General features: G+C 39.5%; 1 protein-coding gene across 1 annotated transcript in view; it reads left to right on the top strand.

The window, feature by feature from the left end:
• Positions 1–12,115, top strand: part of LOC121935278 (T cell activation RhoGTPase activating protein) — a 28,741-nt gene extending 16,626 nt beyond the window's left edge. The window contains exons 4-10 of the mRNA XM_042476678.1: positions 510–576; positions 2,287–2,456; positions 3,159–3,320; positions 3,736–3,845; positions 5,785–5,980; positions 7,823–7,928; positions 10,250–12,115. Coding sequence (XP_042332612.1) covers positions 510–576; positions 2,287–2,456; positions 3,159–3,320; positions 3,736–3,845; positions 5,785–5,980; positions 7,823–7,928; positions 10,250–11,535 — 2,097 coding nt within the window. The 3' untranslated portion in view covers positions 11,536–12,115. The remainder of the gene's footprint in view (positions 1–509; positions 577–2,286; positions 2,457–3,158; positions 3,321–3,735; positions 3,846–5,784; positions 5,981–7,822; positions 7,929–10,249) is intronic.
• The last annotated feature ends 5,727 nt before the right edge of the window (positions 12,116–17,842 follow it).

Genomic DNA, 17,842 nt, shown 5'->3' on the forward strand with positions numbered 1-17,842 from the left:
GCTAGAGGAGTCACACTGGAATAGTACCTCTTTAAGAGCTCATCTGATAAACACCTATGATTCTACTCATGCTTAGAGCAGATTCACTGGAATAGCTGTGACTGAACTGAACCAATGATTTCAGTAGGTTTATTTTAATCATACTTGTCTTGATCTAACATATACATGGATGGATGGATGGGTGGGTGGGTATGTGGGTTTTTTGGATTAGGTATTTTCAGTAGAAATCAGTAAAAGTAATTTCTTCAAAAGCAGGATTGCATGCAACTTCCAAACACACTGTTATCACTATTTGATAATACTTTATCACCAGCTCTGCAGAAGTTACAAGCCCACAGCTAAAGAGAACTTGTGCTCTCTTGAAAGAAACATTCTATCCTATCCCTTTTATTTGCACTTTTTAAAAGAAATATGCACATTACAAGCTTATTATAGATGTGTGTTGCATGGAGAAGCTGTCTGAATTAATTTTAAATGGCTTCTTGACAGCTGATTGTTGTTTATTCCAGGTTGACATCAAGAAATGCCACTTGTTTATGCCATGTGACACTGAAGAAGAGCTGTGTCATCTGTCTGGTATGATTTCATAAGAAAACTATGTCCTTTAATAAATATGAGATCAAGGAATTCTGCAAAGTCAATACTGGGTTCCTGGGCTTCATTGTGCAAGATTGATCAAAAGCATGCCAGATCCAGCACTGATGCATGTACTCTGCTTTGTTAAGCGAACAGCTGTTAAAACTCAGAAAAGGTATTCTTTTGGACTACAGATTCCAGAATCGCCAACCATCCCAAAGCCTACTGCACTGGTTGGCTGGAAGGAGGATTCTGGGAGTTGCAGTCCATTAGGTAACTTCTAATCTACTGGCAGTAGACATTGGGGCTGGTCAATCCAGCCCTGCTGGAACTGATACTGGTCTCCTTCTGTGCCCTTGGGTAGCAGCAGGCTGGCATGCAGCCCCTTAAGATTTTATTTACATTTAAAAACAGCATTCTTGATTTCCCCCTTGTGGCAATCTTTCATAAAAAATTTTTACTTCTTGGTTAGTCAGTAAGTCTGACAGGCAGACCATTCTAGGGCAAAGCAAAGGGGAAGCAAGCTGTATATCTGCACTTCCCAATTACTTTGGTTTTGTGGCTTTTTAATGGTCATGGATCCATCTTAAGGAATCCCCCCTCTCACTTCTGGGATGCTGATTCACCATTAATTTCAGCTATGTTTCAGAGGAAAAACATTTTTCTTTCTCATGCACAAAAATTTTCACATGAAGCAGTAATGTTTTGCAAACTGCTTTAGATATGTTCAGTTGATCTGTTATTTCCTCTATGGTCAGCAGCCTACACTGTTAAAAAGTGATTATCCAGCAAAAATAATAAATAAATAAATAAATAAATAAATAAATAAATAAATAAATAAAGGGGGGGGGATTACAGAGCATACTAGAGAAGCCACTCAGTTTAAGCTTACACTTGACTATTCACTAGTCTCACTGTTTTCAATGCAGCTTATTCTCAGTTTGGTGGGGGGAAAGGCTGCAGTTCAGTGCATCAGAGATTGGAAAATTTACCTTTTCGAGTCTAGCTCTAAAAATTCCCCAGGTAGCCTGGCTGTTTGTCCCATTATTTCTATGGGGGTTTAATATTCCTCTAGATTGGGTAAGGCAATTGCAGCCCATGGGTTGTGTGTAGCCCCTAAGCAGATTTTTTGCAGTACTGAATTCCTCCAAGGGCTTGCAAAAAATTCCCCCAATTGGCAAAAAGCCATCAGTGGGATAAAATGGAAAAGGAAATACCTCAGTCCCACTGAGGCCCCTCCAAACCAGCACAAATTGGCTGCAAACAGCTGAAAATAGAAGCCAAATCACTTCTGGCCACGTGGAAGCCAATTTTCAGGTAGATGCAGCCCATGGGGGCAGATGGAAGAAAAACAATGGGCCTGTATAGACAGGCCAAAATAAAGCTGCTTCAGGTCACTTTGGAGGTATGCTGTTAAAATGATGCATGCGTTTTATGAGACCAGAAGCCACACCAAAGCCACGCTCCAGTCCTAAGCACTGGACCACAGCTTTGGCACAGCTTCTGGCTTCTTAGGACACATGCATCATTTAAACAGCATACCTCCAAAGTGACCTGAAGCAGCTTTATTTTGGCATGTCTGTACGGGCCAAATGGCTCGTTCTAGAGTTCCTCATTCCTACTGTATATAATTCAGTCAGTAGCTATGTGTCTCATGATAGCTTTGCTCATTGATTAAAGACATATCCCTACTCTCTTTTGTTTCAACAGAAAGTAATAAGAAAAGAAAGAAAGTAATATCTTGGCCCTTCATGCTGAGACGCATCACCACTGGATCAGAGACTCTGGGTCAGCTTGAACCTGACTTGAAGCCTTCCCTGTTTGATCAGCCATTGTCAATAGTTTGTAATGAGGAAAATATGCTACCCAAACCAATACAGGTAAGCAAACAGTAGAGAGCTGTTTTCACTTTGTACAAATGGTCCCTGCTGCTTCTGCTATGCAAAATCATCACAAAGCTAAGCTTTATTTCAGAAGAGATAAATTATTTGGACTATATATTTCCCAACAAAACAATTAACACTGCATATCAATGGAAAACTTAACTTCCCAATAGGGCTTCAATTGTTCTGATATCTAGAAGAGGGCAAAGGTGTTTCTAGTGAAATCTGGAGACACAAATTGGGAGAGGGGAAAGGATACAGGGCCTCAGGAAAAGAATGCTTTTTTTTGGGGGGGGGGAAATAAGCAATGACAAACACCACATAGCTAGTTTCTCCATTTTGCAAATACAAAGATAAGTCAAACAAGTTCCTCTCTGATGGAGTTCCACCTGTGAAGTTTTTAGACAGGTATTTGACCTGTCTAGCTGTTAATTTTGCTCAGGTGACATAAATCAGCTTCCTTCTTATTGTATTTACTGTTTTTCTTCCCCACTTCATCATCATCGCTACAGTTGCTTATCGTTGATTTGTTTTGCTGCATTTTAATGCAGTGCTGCAAGTCACATTGAGCACTGTGTTGAATATGTGAGATATACATCTAAAAAGTAAAGTGTATGACAGTCAGTGTGTTCAGATCTCTGTTTCTTACAAAAATGAAATGTAGCAAATATCCTTTCTTTCCCTCTCTTACTCGTGTAGGATATTCTTACAATATTGTTCCTGCAAGGACCTCACACTGAAGGAATATTCCGGAAAGCTGCCAATGAGAAGTTACGCAAAGAGCTGAAAGAAGAGTTAAATTCTGGAGGGAAAGTTGCCTTTGAAAAGGCCTCTGTGCATTTGTTAGCAGTGGTTTTTAAGGTGTGTGTGTATTTGTGTCTTCACTTGGTTTCTGACCACTTTATGATGATTCCCTAGTGGAGCCAGTTCTACCAGCTGACTGAGAGGGTCACCTGTAGTAAGAGGTGCTGGGAGTCAGCCGCAAGGTTTTGGTGGAGAGAGCTGCATGTTGAGCATCTCACCCTGGACCCTCTAAGCTAGCTTGCTGCTTTCAGGGGTGATTCAAGACACTCTCCCATTGACTGTGCTGAAGAAAAGGCAACACCCAGTCCATTTGGCTTTTGTGCATGAAGTGGGGATGGGTTCTAGCTTGCTCTTCAACTGAACTGAATGTCTTAAATCTGCCTTGTTTATTTATACTGGGAAGAGATAACTTTGCTTACATGGTAGCAAAACATTTTACCTGAATGTTGAAGCAAGGTTTATTTTCTTGCAGGATTTCCTCCGGAACATTCCCCATAAACTTCTGCTGTCTGAGCTTTATGATGATTGGATGACAGCATTGGAGAAGATGAGTGATCATGAAAAAACTGAAGCAATGAAAGAGTAAGTTGATCCACTGCAGAAAATATTTTCTTGTTCCGTGACATACAACACAAATAGAAGTAGATCCAAAAGGTGTATTTATTTTCCTTTTTAAAATGTTTCATTGATTCCACTGAAATTGCTTTTAAGATTGCAGTCCTCTATCCACTTACCTAGAAGTGTCCCTCATTGAAAGCCATGAGGGTTACTTCTTAGAAGGGAGTTGAGCAGTGTGTTCAGGATCACAGCTTGCCATATCTTCCCTTTATTCTGGGATGAAATAAGTTTGAAAGCATTTCTTTTAAGAAACACATCCAGTCTCAAATCTTAGCATGTTCATTTACACATGCCATTGATTTAAATGGATCTTGTGGTTCACCTGAAGTAACAGGTAATCCCAAGTGTGTTAAACCAGAAACTTGGAAAGGTTACTTTAGACAATAACTGCCAAAATCCTGCAGTCAGTATAGCCACCAAACAAACAAATCTGTGTGGGATCAGATTGTAAGGCTACTATGAATGCAGAGTTCCAACACAGAATTATTGTAAATATTTCAATTCTATATGTCTCCTCATTCCACAGGCTTTCATTGTTTTTACTGTTGTTAATAAACTGTTCAAAAGGAGGAGGATATTATTGGAAGAGGAAATGCATCCATTTCCAATGTGAAGTCGAAGGCTTTCATTGGCCAGCATCCATAGTTTTTTGTGGGTTTTTCAGGCTATGTGGCCATGTTCTAGAAGAGTTTATTCCTGACGTTTTGCCAGCATCTGTGGTTGGCATCTTCAGAGATCCATTTCTATTACCAATGCAACTACTAGTGTGGCAACAAAAGTGGTATTGGTTGATTAGGCACTGGGCTTGCTTCCTCTTTCCCTCATTTGAATAGAAAAGGCTTTCTCTCGCTCATGTGATATCACCACATAGACTGCACCCATACTGCAGAAATAATCCAGTTTAACACCACTGCCATGACTCAGTGCTATGGAATTCTAAGAATTCTAGTTTTTGTGGCACCACAGCTCTCTGACAAGGAAGGCTAAATATCTCATAAAACTACAATTCCCAGAATTCTATAGCACTGAGCCATGGCAATTAAAGTGGTGTCAAACTGGATTATTTCTGCAGTGCAGGTGAGGCCATAGAGAAACATAAAATGGCTAACATGACACCACAATATCATGCCATCAAAACTGAATGCTCATTGAAAACAATGTGAATAAAATTTAGCTTATTTAGGGCAGATTCTCCCCCAATTTTGCTGCTGTCTGACAGGTGATGGGGGATGAGCTATCATCTAGGACAGCAGAAACATGTGTAATCGGTGTAGTTGTATGCTTGAAGACCACAGCCAAAGACATCTGAAAGGGGGCAAGTTCTCCTACAGTTCTTGCCTGCCTCCATGCGCCCTAGACTTCTGCTTTCAGAAATATAATTCAAATCCAATGTTATGAGTTCAAAAAAAGAATTCTTTTTTAAGCCTTAATTAAACTATCCTATTCAAAACAGAAGCACTTAAAATGGAAAAATGTAGGTAAAAGTATAGTGCCCTTCATTAAAAGGCATTTCCACAGCAATAGATTTAGCCAAGTACTGTATTTGTCTAAATAAAAAGATCTTTGCCTGCCAGCTAATGGTGAACAGAAAAGTGGCCAGTGTCACCTCCCAGAGGAAGGAGAAGAAGGTCTGTTCCTGTATCCTTACCAAAAGTAATTGTGATTATGGTGGGACCAAGAGAAAGTATCATCTTGCTTGACAGTTGGTCAGGAGCTTTTGGGCTGTCAGTTTCAAACACAGCTGATGCCTGGGGATTTCTGAATGGGAATTTTATTTAGCCACTCTAAATACACATTTCCACATTTTAGAGGAAGTATCATGTGTTGCAAATGGATGTGAAACTTGGCTTTAAAAAAAGCAGAACTTTCTGAGGATCATTTTTGTTGTTGTTCGTTTTTGTAGGGTTGCAGACAAGCTACCAAGACCAAACCTTATTTTGCTCAAGCATTTGCTTTGTGTGCTCCACCACATTAGCAAAAGGTCAGAAGTCAACAAAATGGATTCTAGCAATCTTGCCATCTGTTTTGGGCCAACCATGTTGACTCCAAATTATGACCAAGGTCTTCCTCTTGAAGTCCAGAAAGAGCTGACAGATAAGGTGAGCTTGGTTTTACTTCCTTCTGCTGTCACTTTTTCTTTCACCCATAGCTGTTTGTCTTCAAAAGGAACAAAGGCCATTACTACAACACACTGTGATGAATCAGTCTTCAGACTGACTTATGATGAAATTGGCTCACACTGGGACCTTTAGCCCAAGAGTTAACACCTGAAAATGGAACCAGTACAATAGTCAATAAAGGTGCTGCATTCCTGAGAATATTAGCCTCAGTGACTTTTGCCAATGGGTTTTTTTTAAAAAAAAAATCTAAAATTTCTTGTGAACACTAGTTTCTGAATCAGGTTAACTTCAGTTAACGAAGGAGATGGACTAGGGAGGAGTGATAGTTCAGTGAAAGCACTGGGCACACAGATGGTCTAGGTACAATCCCTGGTATTTCCAATTAATTGATGAAGTATCACCTCACAGGAAAGAGGCCTTTGCCTCATGCCCTGAAGAATGCTTCCAGTTAGAGTAGACATGCTAGGCTAGATGGACAAATATTCTCATCTGTCATAAGGCATCTTTGTAAGAATACTTTTTGTGGCTATGGTGGGAAAGAGTCTTACCTACAGCATACATTTGCACAAAGTTCTGATTTCAAAAGTCCTCTTCAATGGATGAATTCAGACTTCTGGCATAATTGTTTCTTCCCTCATCACCCCAGTTGTAGGGAGTTGTAGGGAGAGAAAGAGAGAGAGCAAAGGAATAGCAGAAGGAGAGGGGTTGATCCATCCCACTTTTGCCTCTGTTGCTTTGTCACCAGCTATAACTGTCCTGTGATCCCTGGCAGATAACCTCTAAGTGCTTAGAAAACTTACTTTTCTAGATTCCCACAGTACCCCTTAGCCAGTGGCCAGACTGACTGGGAAATTCTGGAAGTTACAGGTGAAACAAGTAATGTTTCCAACCTATGCTTCTCTTCTAAGAGAAGGCATGAGAAAAGGAGGCTGAAATGTAGTTGAAGAGTAGCGGCTTTCTCCATGCCTCTCTGCATGCCATTGTAGCACTTCCATTCTCTTCCCAAAGGAAAGAGTCATCAAAACATGCCTTTTTTCACACTGGAAAAATCAGTTCGACAAACAGCATCTCTTTCCCTTCGAAAGAGAATGGAAGTGCTATGATGGAGAGGCATGGAGAAATCTGCTACTCTCCTGCTGCATTTTGACTTTCTTTTCTCATGTGATAAGGTTCTAAGTGGTGAGAGGCAGGTTGTAAAGGTGATGATTATCCTATCCTATATGGGACCTGTACCAATGAACTATTTGGTAGCAAATATTCTTAGGTACAGGTCCTGTATCTTGTTGGCCAGGGAATGGATTCACAGCCACAGCCACAAATCTAGCATAGGTACCAGGCCTAACCAAAGAACTGCATTTTATGTAAAGAACCTGTGGTTAGCATTTTGTGGCTGGCAGACATACCCAGGCCAGACACAAAATGATGATTACCGTATCTACTGAAACCTCTGGCAGGACACAGTGGACCTCCGTGGAGGATGTAATCATTTTGTGATGTTATATTATGCTATGTAATCATTTTGTGTCTGGCTACTCCCCCCCCCCCAAATTGCTCTTACCTGGCATAGAATGGCCAGATGAGGGCTGCAATGACTCTGTGGTTCTTCCAGTTGTTGGCCAGCTGTAATATAGTTCCACATGCAGCACGTTGTCCCATACAGGGTTGTGGCTGAAAGTGTAGTCAGTGCTGTTGATGCATCTGTTCTTTTGTTTAACCAGAGAACGGGCCATGTATAAATAATCTGTATAAATAACACTGTTAATTGCAGAATGACCTGAGACAAATGCCTGAATAACAAATACTCTTGATTGATTTGCACAGGTGAAGGCATTAGTGGAATTCCTCATTGACAATTGTTCTGATATATTTGGGGAAGAAATCTGTTCGCTATTCAGTAATGCAGCTGATGATTCCCTGGATGAATCAGGTACATATTCAGCTACTATTTTGTCTTCAGGGCTCTCTAAGAGTTAATTTAGATCATTGTCTCACTGGTCATGTTTCTCAGAATGTACTATGGCTTCTTTAGAAGTTCTGCACTAAAAGGCTGGATTCAGTCTTACATTATTGCTGATTTATTCAGACATGCTTGAACTGCAAAGGAAGTAACTAGAGATAACAGACAAACCACAATTGTTTTCAAATGTTAAAAGTGCTATTTCTTAGAAGTTCACATGGGAGACTGAGATTAACACACTACTGTACTTGCTGTCTTGGGGTGACATGGGAGGAGAAAGAGTATTAAGGTCTGGGAAACCCTAGCTGCAGCTTTGTATTGGATATCTTTTGATATCCAAGAATATATAAAAACCCTGGATAAGCAAAGAACACCATCAAAACATGGATGCATGTATGGAAACATGTGAAAATGTAACAGCAATCATATATTGGAAAATGAAATTTGCTTTTATTTTATATTATATTATTATTATTATTATTATTATTATTATTATTATTATATACTTTATTTATATAGCGCTGTAGATCTACCAGCACTGTACATACAAACAATAAAGTAGATAAAGTAAATCCGCCCATCGTGTACAATCTAAGAAATAATAGCATAATACATATAAATAATACATCACAATACAGGAAAGGGTACAATAAAGTAAAGCAGGCAACAAATTAAAAATACACAAACAACGAGCAGCAAGCTTACTCTACAATAGTCAAAAAGAGAGGGAAACAACAAATGATATATTCAAATGTTTGGAAAAACAGAAACAAGGACGTATCTCATTCATAAAACATATATGTCTATATTCACAGTATTGAGACTCAGTGGTCACAAACACTCAACAGTATACACATGAATAACACTGTGTTCATTGTGAAAGTCAACCAGGTCCATGAAATAAATGTATGCTGTTTTGGCAGTGAAATTTTTCTACTCCGGAGTTCTCTGTGGCCATTTCAACACTCAAGTAGTCTTCATCCACCATCCATCCACTATTGTTTTGATAAGAAGATTGCTCAATCTTCTTATCAGTTCAAGCTATACTGCGTAATGGCATGGAAGCATGGAATATATATTTGACCGTATTAATCCAGCATAGAAAAACTCTATAATTCTGATGAAGACTACTTGAGTGTCGAAACGGCCACAGAGAACTCCAGAGGTAGCCATCAAAAGGACTTTAAAAGGACTTTTGCTACCAGTCCAAATTATATGTTACATCCACATGCTACTGTGCTGCAAGTATCTTCAATGATTTTTTCCTAGACCTTTTATTGGATTCTGTTGATACAGCAGTAGAAAAATTTCACTGCCAAAACAGCATACATTTATTTCATGGACCTGGTTGACTTTCACAATGAACACAGTGTTATTCATGTGTATATTGTTGAGTGTCTGCGACCATTGAGTCTCGATATTGTGAATATAGACATATATGTTTTATGAATGAGATACGTCCTTGTTACTGTTTTTCCAAACATTTGTATATATCATTTGTTGTTTCTCTCTCTTTTTAACAAATTAAAAATGTCAAGTAACAAATAATAGTCATGCAATGCCTGGGAACACTTCTCTGAACAGGATGAACTGATTTTAATTTTTAAAAAGTTTTTAAAAGATGGTTGCACATAGACAATAAAACTAAGGACTTCATGATAGTGGACTCCTTTATAGATTAGAAAGTGGGATTTCATGGTGCAGGATCTCTAGAATTCTGTGGTATTTCAGGGGGAGGTAAACTATGTCAGCATTAGCAAAAGTAAAAGTCATGCATTCCCCAGTTTTTGGAAAATCAAAAAATCTTGTTCTAAAAGCTGTACATTGTGAAGGAATTTATATTTGCCCCTTTGGGAATTAAATAATAATAGGATTGCATAGTAGATATATAGCAATTGCAATAGCAAGTACATTTCTATACCGCTTATCAGTGCACTTAAGCACTTCCTAAGTGGTTTACAAAGTGTAAGCTAATTGTCCCGAACAATCTGGATACTCATTTTAGCGACCTCCTCGGAAGGATGCAAGCCTGACTCGAGCTTGAGCCCTTTCACTGGTATTGAACTTGAAACCTTGTGATTTGTGAATGAGTGGCTGCAGTACAGGCATTTGGCCACTGCGCCACCATTTGTAGAGGATTTGTAGACATACTGCAGATATGCCAAAAGAAGTTTGAATGTAGAGGTCATAACTCTCATTCTTTGTTATTCCAATATAATAATGAAGTCAGTTGAACTGTAAAGCATGCATCCATCTGTCCCATACCCAAACAGCACATTTTCTTTCTCCAGAAATGCTGTCCTTAAGCCAGCAACATGATTCTGCCTATGACAGCACAGACCTTGAGGGAGAATGCAGCTCCAATGATCTCCAGCCTAACAATCTACTAAAAGCCAATTTGACAGCAAGCAGGCCCAGGAGTATGAAGCTACACCTACAACAACCACTAGACCAGACTTGCTCTGTCTCTTCACTGACCCGTTTTAAACTATCTGTAAGCAAACTGGACAGAAGGTTCTCGGAACCAGACATGTTCTCTTCGAAGGGGTCTCAGGAAAGCTCTTCTGTGAGGAACCAGAAGCTAACTAAAAGTGAGGAGAACGTCATTCAACAAGAGGAACTGGGATTGAAGTGTCGAAGTCTGAGAATGCACATGATGGAAGAACCTTCTCTTTCAGGTCTTTATAGAACCAAAAAGCCACCAAACCTAACAATGAAAGCTAGATTGCAGTCAGAATTGTCAAGTGGTTCCTTACCCAGAACATCCTCCAGTAGTTCACTAGACAGCATCACCTCAATCTCAGACAGTTCTGTCTTCACCAGCTCACCACTAGCATCACCTTCACTGTGGAAGGATAATGTCTTGATAAGGCCACAGTCATTTTCTACTAAGATTTCAGAAGAAAGTGACACATACACCAGAGAGCTGAAGAAACATTCATTGTCATTTTCAGCAGCAACTCGCAAGAAAATGGTGACTAAAACACAAAGTTGTAGTCTGAGTGGCTTTCAAAGGGACAGTTTCAAGAAGGAGTCCAAGAAAGAGAGGCATCTTTCTTGCCGAATAGTCCAAGCAACCTATGTTGATAAATGCAAGCCAGTGGTGCCTCTGGGGTGTGAACTGAGGCATCGTTTCATGTCAGCAGAGGAGGTGTTTCAACTTGTGGATCAAAGAAATCCTGGAAAGCCCCCATCCTATGAAGAAGCAACCAAACACTGTGCAGCTGCTAGGCTTCCTTCATACAGTAGCTTACGAGTTCAAGATATGAAAACCATGATAATGTCTCCAGACTCTGAGCCTCAATGTTCAAGGCTTGACAGAGAGGTTACAAGCAAAGTATATAAGGACTTTTTAAGTGACAGGCTTTCTGTGAGCAATAATCCTAAAGACAATCTGCCAGGTGTTGATGTTGTTATTGGAATACATCCTCGGGCAAATTTACCCCTTACTCCACAGGTCTATCGTCTCAGGACCATGTCTGGTTCTTATCAAAAAAGCAAACAAGAATATCTGATGCGACGGTGCAGTCAGCCAGCATTTGATAACATCCAGGGTGCAAAGGAATCCTATGTTTAAGTTTATCTGTCCCCTTTTAACAGAAATGTACATGGTGTACAGATGATGTGAAAGCAAGTCTTTGACTGTCCCTAATATAAGCTGATTTGTGTTTTTAAAATGCTATTTTCTGATGTAATACAGAATCTGCATTGCTCATTTACAAATCTGTAGATTTTGTACATAATGTATATAATTATGTTTATGATTTTCTGTGAATTTTAAAAAGACACTTTTTAAAACTAAGCAAAAAGACTAGACAGATTCTCTATTCTGTTCTTCTAGCCATCCTATAAGATGTGATTTATTGCTTTTCACTTGAAAATCTAGAGAGGACTGTCATACCCATAGAAAGCAGTATCTCTACTGCAGTACTACAGATAAGCTGAAGATATGGAGATACAGTACCATATAACTCACGTTTCCCCAACATGTTGACCTTAGGGATGTGTTGAACTGCAAACCTCATCATCCGTAGCAGGCATAGCTATACTGATGGAAGATGGTGGAAATAGTAATCCATGGCGGGTTACAGACCGCTGAAAAGCGGCGCTCTGCCGCCGCCACCGGTTGCTGCGTCTGGGAACCGCAGCAGCTAAACCGTGCGGTTCCTGGATGCAGCAAAGAAGCGCTAAAATGGTGCTTCTTCTTGCACCCCGGATGGGATGCCGCGAGGCGCTACTTGCGCACTCACGGCATCACATCCAAGGTGCGGCGTGCGGACGCTAAGTGTCCAGCACATAAAGATGGCGGCGCCCGTGTGTATAGGGCGCTGCCATCTTTACGCCCTCATCACATGCTAGGGGTAAGGCTGGTGTGGACGCTAGGTCCTCGGCCAACCCCTAGCACGTGACGGAGTGCCGGAAGGGCCCGTCTGTAACGGGCCCCAAGATACCTGGAAAATGATGAACTGGGGAAAGATGCTTTAGCTCATCTCAGTCCTACAACAAGCAAACTGTTTTTTTAAACTTATCTGATTATCCTGCTTTGTTTGGTTCTGCATTATTCAAGAATCACTGTTTCCACCATTTCCTTTTCAGAAGCTGTTTCCAGCTGAAATAAATCTCAGTCTAACAAAACAGTTTCAGTTGAAAAAATATGGGATCTGTGTTTTTTTTATTTATGTTCCTGCAAAATATGTTAGCACATTAGTTAACATCAACTTTTGGATTAGTGAACTTTTTACTGAACAAATACTTGTTTTGGGGCAGCAGGTGGTAGAATGAAGACAGAAGATTTGTTTTTCTGGATCACATTAGAAGAGAAGGTTGGCTGTATTGTATCGGACTGTGACCAGACAGTTACATAAATCCAATTGATATAATTGTTCTACTTTAGTTGAAACTAACAATAGGATTCAGGCCTTGGATGTTATAGTCTAGCATTTTTGTATCTAAGGTGGGGGTGTGAATCCTGTAGACCTCCAGATGTTGCTAAACTGCAAATCCCGCCCGCCGTCATAGCCAATGATGGTGAATACTGGAAATTGCAATCCTACAACATTTGATGAAGTGCACAATTTCCACTCAGATAACATAAGTCTGTTGCTGCTCTAAAGTGGATACAGTCATGTTGCTGCAGTCAGATAATGGCAGGGACCGTGTTTTCTGTAACCTGACTTTGTAAAGGTTTTGTGTGAATGTGATGAACCATAGTTCTACAAAGTGATCATACTACTCATACTGTTCATTACTGTAGGAACCATAGTTCTACAAAGTGAACTTGGAGCATCTTCTGAACATGTAAGGTGATGAAAAATGCACCATCGTTATTCTACAAGCCTCTATGATTAGCCTTTACTCTATGCCTCACAGTATTTTAATATAGTGAATATAGCATGTGCAAGAAAGTGTAGGAGGGGTTAAGTTCAAAAGTAATCTCACCAGAATAAAGTACCACTTCTGTATTTTTTTTAAAAAAAAGTTGTTTCCATTGAAGTGGCTCCTTTTTTTAGAAATATTCAACAGTCTACAAAAGGCATAACGAAATGGAATTATGTGATCCGTTCTAAATGCACTTTCCTCATTGAAATTAATGACACTTACCAAGTTCTTTATATATTAAAGATGCTGGCTATGATAGTCTGGTTATTGTAAACTGAATGTATGACCTCATAACTGGTGGAGAACTGTTTCCCCACTGGCTGGGATCTTTCATTTTCAGACATAACTACAATAAAGGAACGCCAGCTTTGTAGTTACACCTGATGATACCATCCACCAAAAACTACCATTATAGCCTGGCAACCCCTCAACCAAATGGGGCCCTGTAGATTGGGCTAATGGGAAATGAGATCTGCAGCACTCTTCTGGTTTCACGATACACTGAAAGAAGCAGTTGCAGCAAAGGCCCAAGGCATCTTTCCAGTTGTCGCTTCTTGATGCAGCCCATGACTGGGAGAGTACTGCAGACATCATTTCTCAGTGCCAAATTCTGCAACATGTTGGGAACCCCTTGGCTGAGACACTGCCAAGGTAAAACAGTAGATTTTAGGGGAAGACATCAAGTATAACTACAGTGCTGGACTTCTATCATTGTAGTTCCATCTGACAATGTGTTATCCTGACTAATATCAAGAAAAGTTACTTTTGTAGACTTCAGCTCCCAGAATCTCCCAGCCATTGTGGGAGTCTCCATGGTATTTGCGAAATTCCAGAAACTTTTTTTTAAAAACTTTTCCAAGCTTTTTAAAAAATAAGACATTAAAAAAGAACAATCTCAGAAAAATAACTTGTTCTTTAATGATTTCTTAAAGTTATGCATACAGTATGTGCCAAGACCACCTTGGAAAATATTCAGTACCATTTTATTCATTCATTCAACCAACCAGTCAACCTGTACAGTCAAGAGCAATACTGTGGTCCTCCTCTATTGCCTTGCATCTTCAGCATATCTTTTGCAGAACATTTAAAATCTGTTTACAATAAGTGTAACTGTGACAAAACAGAACCATTTCACACATTGAATTAGATAGGGACAAACTCATGTTTCATAATACACATTTTTATCCAATATGGAACTATAGTCAGTTGTAATTCTCCAATAAAAATTCTGATATTTGCAAAAATGTTGCCTTAAGGTATGTAATTTTTACATATACATTTAAAGCCTCTTACAAGTAGACCTACACATGTAACATGTAGCTTGACCTTTGTGAGAAGCATAGGGTTACAAGGCTATAAAGTTTTTCTAGCTAAAACCTCATTTAGTTTCTTCTCAGCCAACTCAGACATGACACTATGCTGTAGAAATTCACTTCCTCTTATTTTACTATATTTTCATCCTGCCATGCACTATAAAACAGCACTCAAAGGCTCTAGCATTAAAAGCACATTAAAGGCAAATTAGACAATAAACCTAGTCAAACCATTACAATAATCAAAGCCATTAAAATAATAATAATCATCAGTAAACATTATGATTAAACCTGCACTTACAGCATAAATTCTACAGTATAATGCCACCATTACACATAATGTTTACTGATTATTGTGATTGTTGTAATGGTTTTGACTGTGGTTTTGATTCTGACACCCCAGAAGCTCAGTTACTCTGTACTGGTTGTTCTCAGCCCAGTGTTCTCTGGACACATCAAACAATTTAGGATAACTAGCTAGTGATAATGGGATCTATAGTCCACAACATCCTTATTACACTGGTTTGGGAAGGTAGATTCTGCATGCTACAGATTCAGAATAGACAGGATCAGCATCTCTACTTTAGTTCATGCAGTTCTGTAATCTAATCTACAAAAACTGTGCCTCTGAAAACAAAATAAACATGAAACAGAGAATCACAATGGAGTGAGATTCCTGATGGATATGCACACTGCATATTTTCAGATGTGCAGATGCTTTTCAAATGTTGCATGCAGACAGCCCCTGGTGCTAATATGGGGACATACCTTTTGCTATTCATGTGCCAAATTAATTCTCTGCTCCACAAAGTGACTAAAAGGGTCATGCTGCTGCAGGAGTGCCATCCACCCCAGCAGAGAGAAAGGACTGCTAGCAAGACAGAACACCTGCCATCAACAGTCACCCTGGTGCAGCAGCAAGTTCTTCAAGTGGTGTCCCATTGGTGGTATTCCACAAATGTGACAGGAACAGCTTTAAAGAGGCTGTAGATCCATAGGAACCTATGTCCCATCTTCAATTGTTTGTGTGCGTGTGTGTGTGTGTGTGTGTGTGTGTGTGTACTTGCACATGCAGCTTCAGATTCACCATACTACTAGTGGAAAACATCACAGACTTGGAACAATTACTAAGGAAGGTCAAGGAAGAAAGTGTAAAGGCAAGCTTGCTGTTGAACATAAAGAAAACAAAAATAATGATGACAGAGGATCTACATAAATTCAGCCTAGACAATGAATATGTTGTTGTGTGACTCCAAGTCATTTCTGGGGCGAAGCAGACTGGCAGCTTGGAGCAGCATCTGGCTGCTCCAGCCCAATCAGCCCCCAACTGGCCAGGAACTGCAGTGACCGGAGCGCCCATTCTGAAAGCGGGCTGCCTTTGTGGTCCCAAATGAGCTGCCAGCAGGAGCAGTTTTTTACCACTCCTTTTGCTGGTAGTTTCAGGCTGCCTTAGGCAGTCTTGGAGCAGCTTCCAGCTAATCTGAGGGCATGCGTCATCTGCACGCCATTCCTCCAAAGTGGCAGAAGCTGCACTTTTTGGCCTATTTGCTTTGGGCCTCTGACTTTGCAACCCTATCTATCTATCTATCTATCTATCTATCTATCTATCTATCTATCTATTTTATTTTTATTCCGCCTTTCTCCCAGAGTGGGACCCAAGGCGGCTAACATACTTAAACACAACAATTAAAACTGTACAATTAAAATTTTAAAATATAAAAATTACAAATATAACATTTAAAAAATACAAAGTTAAAATTAACACTCCAAGACCAACCCTCTCATCGCCCAATAAAACCAAGCCTGCCAGATATTAAAAAGCCTGTTTATGATTTGCCTATACGAAAGAGAACAACTGTACAAATTCATATAAATGCATTTTGTAGTTTGTATTTTAAAGACTAATAAAAATTCTATTAAAAAAGGCCTGTTTAAACAAAAAAAAAAGCCTAGTCTCCAGTGGAAGGGAGTTCCGCAGGGTGGGAACAAACCTACCACAGAGTTTTCTTGGCAAGATTTGTTTGGGGCTGTTACCTTTGCTGCCTCCTGGGGCTGAAAGAATGTGATATACCCCCAAACTATTCTAGATCAGAAGCTGAATTAGTGGTCTACCAGGTTGGTATAAATAACTGTGAGTTCTTGTGATACCTTAGCTTTTGCTGGCTCTTGCTGGTTGTTGTCCTCTTTGCATCTATAGTGAGCCATTGCAATTGGCTGGAGTTTGGTTCCAGGACCCCCTTATGGATACCAAAATCCATCCAAAATCCAAATCCCATTAAATACAATGGAATAGTAAAATGGTGCCCTTATACAAAATGGCAAAATCAAGATTTGCTTTTTGGAATTTATGTATATCTATTATATTGTTATAGATTATAGATTATTTTAAAACCAGAATTTTAACCAGAAATCAGCAGGGATACCAGGAGCTCAATTGGAAAGGAAACATTTTTATTTTTAGCTGCAGCTGTTGTCCCCAGAAGGAAATATATCCAAATTTTATAGTATTTTGAACAAAGAAAACTACAAATCACATTTTCATTGGTTACACTGAATTAAACATTTACACCCCTGTATATTCATTGGATGTTCAAATATTACACCTAACAACCCATCCATCAAACCATTATCTATATGTTTTGTTTCACTGTCCTCAAACTGCTTATGCAGTACTTCCTTTTATTTGGGTTTGAATCTTAAGTTAGGAGCCATTTCCAAATTGGTTACATTCCAAAACAGAACATTTGACATGACCTAGAATTTCAGCCTTTGCTCTTAGTGCATGTCAGCACTATAATCTTCAGTTCCTGAGCATTAGTAAAATTCTGAATTTTAACCAATCTACTACAATATGTTTTCAAATGTTATATGCAGACAGCCCCGGTTGAATCTGTGGATAAAAAATCCATGAATACAAAGGCCGACTATACTTGTTTCATTCTTTGGTTGTGGGTCCCCTTGTAGCAATTTACTGACTCTGTACAAGGGCCCTTCCAAAGGGGTTTTTGTTAACAAAAAACAAGAGCCTGAGGTGTGGTTTACTGAGATGCCCCTATGGTTTGAAGAACAACTGTTCTCCTCTTCTTTTTTAAAATAAGAATCATAAAGCTACAGTGTAAAAGTGCAATTTCACTGATGCACCATGGGACAGTAATTCTTTAAACAAATAAAGAAACACATCTTCATGTGCCT

This window comes from Sceloporus undulatus, chromosome 1 (genome assembly GCF_019175285.1).
Source record: "Sceloporus undulatus isolate JIND9_A2432 ecotype Alabama chromosome 1, SceUnd_v1.1, whole genome shotgun sequence".
NCBI lineage: Eukaryota > Metazoa > Chordata > Lepidosauria > Squamata > Phrynosomatidae > Sceloporus > Sceloporus undulatus.